Source organism: Trachemys scripta, chromosome 7, assembly GCF_013100865.1.
Source record: "Trachemys scripta elegans isolate TJP31775 chromosome 7, CAS_Tse_1.0, whole genome shotgun sequence".
Classification (NCBI taxonomy): domain Eukaryota; kingdom Metazoa; phylum Chordata; order Testudines; family Emydidae; genus Trachemys; species Trachemys scripta.
The window spans coordinates 92,532,356-92,537,085 of record NC_048304.1 but is presented as its reverse complement, the minus strand read 5'-3'; the positions used below and the strand labels follow the sequence as shown (position 1 = coordinate 92,537,085).

At 39.9% G+C, this 4,730-nt stretch overlaps 1 protein-coding gene across 1 annotated transcript; it reads left to right on the top strand.

The window, feature by feature from the left end:
• The first annotated feature begins 2,970 nt into the window (after positions 1 to 2,970).
• CH25H (cholesterol 25-hydroxylase) lies at positions 2,971 to 4,353 on the top strand. The gene has a single exon (XM_034776273.1). It carries the CDS (start codon positions 3,043 to 3,045, stop codon positions 3,868 to 3,870), a length of 828 nt encoding a protein of 275 aa, XP_034632164.1. The 5' UTR covers positions 2,971 to 3,042; the 3' UTR covers positions 3,871 to 4,353.
• Positions 4,354 to 4,730: the final 377 nt, after the last annotated feature.

The following is a 4,730-nucleotide window of genomic DNA, read 5'->3' as shown; positions in this document are numbered from 1 at the left end:
AGGAGATTAACTCAACTGGTATAAGTGCATTCACATTAGGGCTTGTATCAGTGTACCTGTTTTACTAAAGGTCAACTCCTCCCCCCTCCCACAACTGAAATAGTCATACTGGTAAAACTTTTAAGTTCAGAGTTAGGTCTGAGTTAGGCTTATACTCTAATGAGGTGATCAGTATCAAGAAAGCAAGAGACTAGAGACACAGTTAATCAATCAATCGACACACAGGTCTACATTTTTTAAAAAAAGACGTGCAACATGTGAAGCATATGCATAAGCCCAGTATTTTCAGACTCCAATGTGTGCACACATCAAGTGTTTTGTGTATACAAAAGGATGTGTGTTTTGTCTACACATTTTAAAACATTTGGGCCAAAAAGTTTCTGATTAGAATTGTGGGCTAAAGCTTTCAGTGAAGCTGTCTGCAAGATGAATTTGGATTTATCTTCTTCTCCTGGTCCTCTGAAGGCATGTAGGAGGGTGTTGTTGTTGTTTTTTTTTTTAAATAGAAATAAAGGTATGTCCTATACTCAGCACCTTGCAAAACATAAATATTTTTCTGATATTAAAGTTATGTTAATTTCAGCCATAGACAGCACAAACAATTTTGCTATTACTGAATTGAAGGACTAAGTAAATCTTGGATTGTGATCAAAGTTATATCAATGTGTGTGTGGTTTTATTTTTTATTATTATTATATACTGATGACAGCATAAAGCAAATCTTTACTTCCAAAATAGCCATTATAACTAAGTCTCTCTGATACAAGCTTATATCTTAAAACCACTTAATCTTATGTCATTGATAAAGCCATTTGAAATCTGGTTTTGGTCACAAGGTGGTGCAGATGCACTCATAAATAATACTCTGCATCTAGTTCCTGTTATCTTAAAGGGGCTTTCTGAACAACCTCAGAACAAACCAATTAGCTATTAGCACATGCTGTTTTTACAGACCTCAACCACAGGGATTATACAACTTGTTTCACACAGCTTCTTGGAGGTGAGTCTTTATGTAAGGACCCAAGTTATCTTTCCTTTTTGTATCATGTTTAGTGGCATGTTCCAAAATAAGAGACAGGGAAGCTTTTACCTCCTTTGCAGTAATATCTGTAGCTTAGGCAAGGCTTGAATGACTCTCCTCTCCAGCTGCTGTCCTACAGAGCTTGTCTACCCTTCTCCCCAACTCCCTTTTCCGATAAGGGACTTAATGTGCATTGGGACCTGCCCTCTGATCTATCCTCTATCCCCATAACTGTGGACAGTAGGATGGAATTTGACCCCCTCCCCCCTGCTCTGAGTGCTGATCTTGGGTCCCTATCAAAATATTCTGGGAAAACAAATACAGAATGTTCTTCATTGTTAACATTTTGTTCTTGATGGTGGATCTTTCAGGGTCTGAATTTCCTTCATCAAGCTGTTAGACTTGTGCAGAGGAGCTCCACATTGTGAGCCTCACCCCTGGCAGCTGGGACTGGGAGAGGGTTTTGGAGTCATGCACTCATGTGCATTCTGTGGGATTCATCTGCAGGACCTCATTCCAATATATGGGTTGTTCAACCTAATCTCTAAAGCAAGACCCTCTGATTTTTGTGAAGTACCAATTTGCAATCCTGTAGCATATGGAAACTTTGGCGGCATCATGAACTGAGTGAAAAGCTCGGTGTATAATGACGAGTTAAATACAAAGAGGCAATGAAAGTACTTATTTCAGTAGTGTGCTCAGTAACTGAAATGCTTTTCAGTTTGTTTTACACTGACACAGAAACCTTGGGGCTTGTCCATGTGGTGCGTTAGTCTGCACCAGAGGAGTGTAAATTCTAGTGTGCACTAAAGTGTTGTGTGCTAACTGGCCCATGTGGACCCTGCTGGTGCGTACTAAAAGTTCCCTAGTGTGCGTTAATGTTGTACTATTTGATGTGGGCTGACAAAAACACCTCATTTTGATGTGAGATGATGTATTTAAATAAAATAAAATTACCAAGGGCCCAATTTTGCACCCAGCTTAAGTCAATGTCACTTCCTTTAGTGGGTGCAGGATCACAACTTGAATATGTGCTGTGAACTAGACCGATTTGGGCCAAAGGCACAAATTCAGCTCCACAGCCTGATTTGGGGGGGTTGATTGTGCCCATTATGGAGATTAGGAGTGAGTAGCCTAAGCCAGACTCACCGCTTTATGCACTTTTTAAGCATCCCCACATGGCACAAATTGATAAGATAATTGATTGAGCACCAGGTGATTAACCAGTTAAAGTGATTCAGCTTGTCAGCAGAGGACAGTGAAAAGAGAGGAGGGTAGGGTAGGGAAGGTTGGAAGGAAAGGCCAGGGAAACCAAGCCCTGTGTCTGGGCAGAAGGTAAAAGCCTTATGTTGATAGGGACAAGCACTTGTATAGCATATGGTAAATAAAGCACATGGTTGTATACTTGGCAGGGGCGTGTGTAAGGACTGTTTACAGAGAGGAATCCGGGCTGTTTGCAAAATATGTGTGGACCTGGGTTCCAATTTCTACCCTTCTCACCTCAAAAGAGTTTGGGGGTCATATGTGGGGTTTAAATTCAGGTAAATCTTTTAGTATGAATTATAGAAAAAATACAACATTTTGACCTGATTAATGTGTAGCTATGGGCGTTGAGCCAGAGCTGCCACTGCTTTGATTTACAAAATGGTAAAATGACAGCTCTTTAAACTGTCTGGGGTGAAGTGGCACAGAAAATCCTACTCCAACCTTTTCTCCTGTTTCTATTGTTCAGGGATAGCACACTCGTTTGTTTCTAGTTACCATTCATATTATACAGTGAGGGGGGTTTAGTATATTAATGATTGCCTGGTCCTGTAACTATACATCAATTTCCTAAATTAGTCTCCAGTGTAGATGAGACGCATATACCAGCTCTGACGCAGTAGTGCACTTTGTTGTTTTTGGAGGAGAGTGATTTCCTTCTGGAGTGCTTGTGACCATGCTGTGTGTGATGTCACTAAGTGGGTGGGGTAAAGTCTTACAAAAGCAGCACAATCACAGCAGCCTCAGACAGCATCAACATGAACTGCAGCGTGCACCACAGAGTGCTCCTCAGTTACGGGATGGAGAAGAGGCTAGACCCAGGCACTCTGCAGCTCCTCTGGGACTTTGTCAAAGCAAAGGAGCAATTACTCAAGTCCCCTTACTTTCCAGTGCTGTTTTCGTTTACAGCTTACCTGACTTTCTGTCTTCCTTACATTGCACTGGACTTCTTAAGCACTAAAGTACCAGCCGTGAGAAAATACAAAATCCAGCCTCTGAGTTATCCAACTCTGGGAATGATGGTACCGTGTATGGTTCAGTGTGTCTATCATCACGCTGTCTTTATCTTCCCAGTGACAGTTGCTCATTGGTACTGGAGACCAGTGGATTTACCAGTAATGGCTCCAGACCTGCCGAGGGTCCTGCTGGATGTAACGGTTTGCCTGCTTCTCTTTGACTTCCAGTATTTTCTGTGGCATTTGCTTCATCATAAGGTGCCTTGGCTCTACAAGACTTTTCACAAGGTTCATCATAAGCATGTATCTACATTTGCTCTTACCACACAGTACTCAAGTGTTTGGGAGTTACTTTCACTGGGATTTTTTGCTGCCATAAATCCAGTGTTGCTGAAGTGCCATCCTTTGACAGAAATGATTTTCTTCCTTGTTAATATCTGGCTGTCAGTGGAGGATCATTCAGGCTATGAACTGCCATGGTCAACAAACAGACTGATGCCATTTGGCTTGTATGGAGGAGCTCCGCATCATGATCTCCATCACCTGAAGTTCAAATGTAACTATGCTCCTTACTTCACCCACTGGGACAGACTATTTGGAACACTTGCTCACGCACGTTCACAACAATAACAGGCAATTCGTCTGTTACCTACCTAATTTTGTAAAGCGAAGAGTATATTTTTTTCAGAGCCACAGAAATATATATATATTATGTGAAAACATTTATAACAAATCTAATTTAATGTTTGTATATATATTTATGGAATTGCATATGTAATGTCTGTTACTACTTGTTTGGAAACAATGTCACATTATAAGGAAAGTATTGAGATACTCGCTGCCTTCTTTCCTTTGAACATGCTAGCTTTTATAAAGCATATTGTGTTACTGTGTTTTTATATATACAGAGAAATATTTTCTTGATGTTCTAGGAGGACTTGTGATATGAATAGAAACAACACACATAGTGTGCATTAAGAATTCCAAGAAACTATCTTATTTTAAAAAAGGTTGCTTCTGGATGGCGTTAAATGTCTAATCTGATTCTGTTTTTCTTTGCAATAATTTGGATCTTTATATTGCATACCCCAGTATATTTTTTTATTTTTTTAAGTGGAAATAAATCTTCATATTTGTTTAAAACTGTGTTTTGCTTCCTTATATTTGGTCCTCAGAAAGTGTATGATTCTGTCTATATGCAGTATTGTTGTTGGTCCGAGGATATTAGAGAGAGAAGAAGGGCCAAGGTAATATCTTCTCTTGGTACAATGTCCTGTTGAAGAGCTTGAAAGCTTGTCTCTCTCACCCACAGAAGTTGGTCCAGGAAAAGCTATTACCTCACTCTCTGATTCTGTCTGCACAGTTTAGGTTGGGACCATTTTCATTTTTCGGTATTTGTCCTGATATTTTGCTCCACCAGCAGTTTTTTGTTTTTCTCTCGCTGCCTGCAGCATCACTTTTTTTTTTTTTTTTTTTTTTTTTTTTTTTTT

Excerpts from the sequence above, each read along its gene's own strand:
- CH25H (XM_034776273.1), top strand. The coding sequence starts at position 3,043 with ATGAACTGCAGCGTGCACCACAGAGTGCTCCTCAGTTACGGGATGGAG.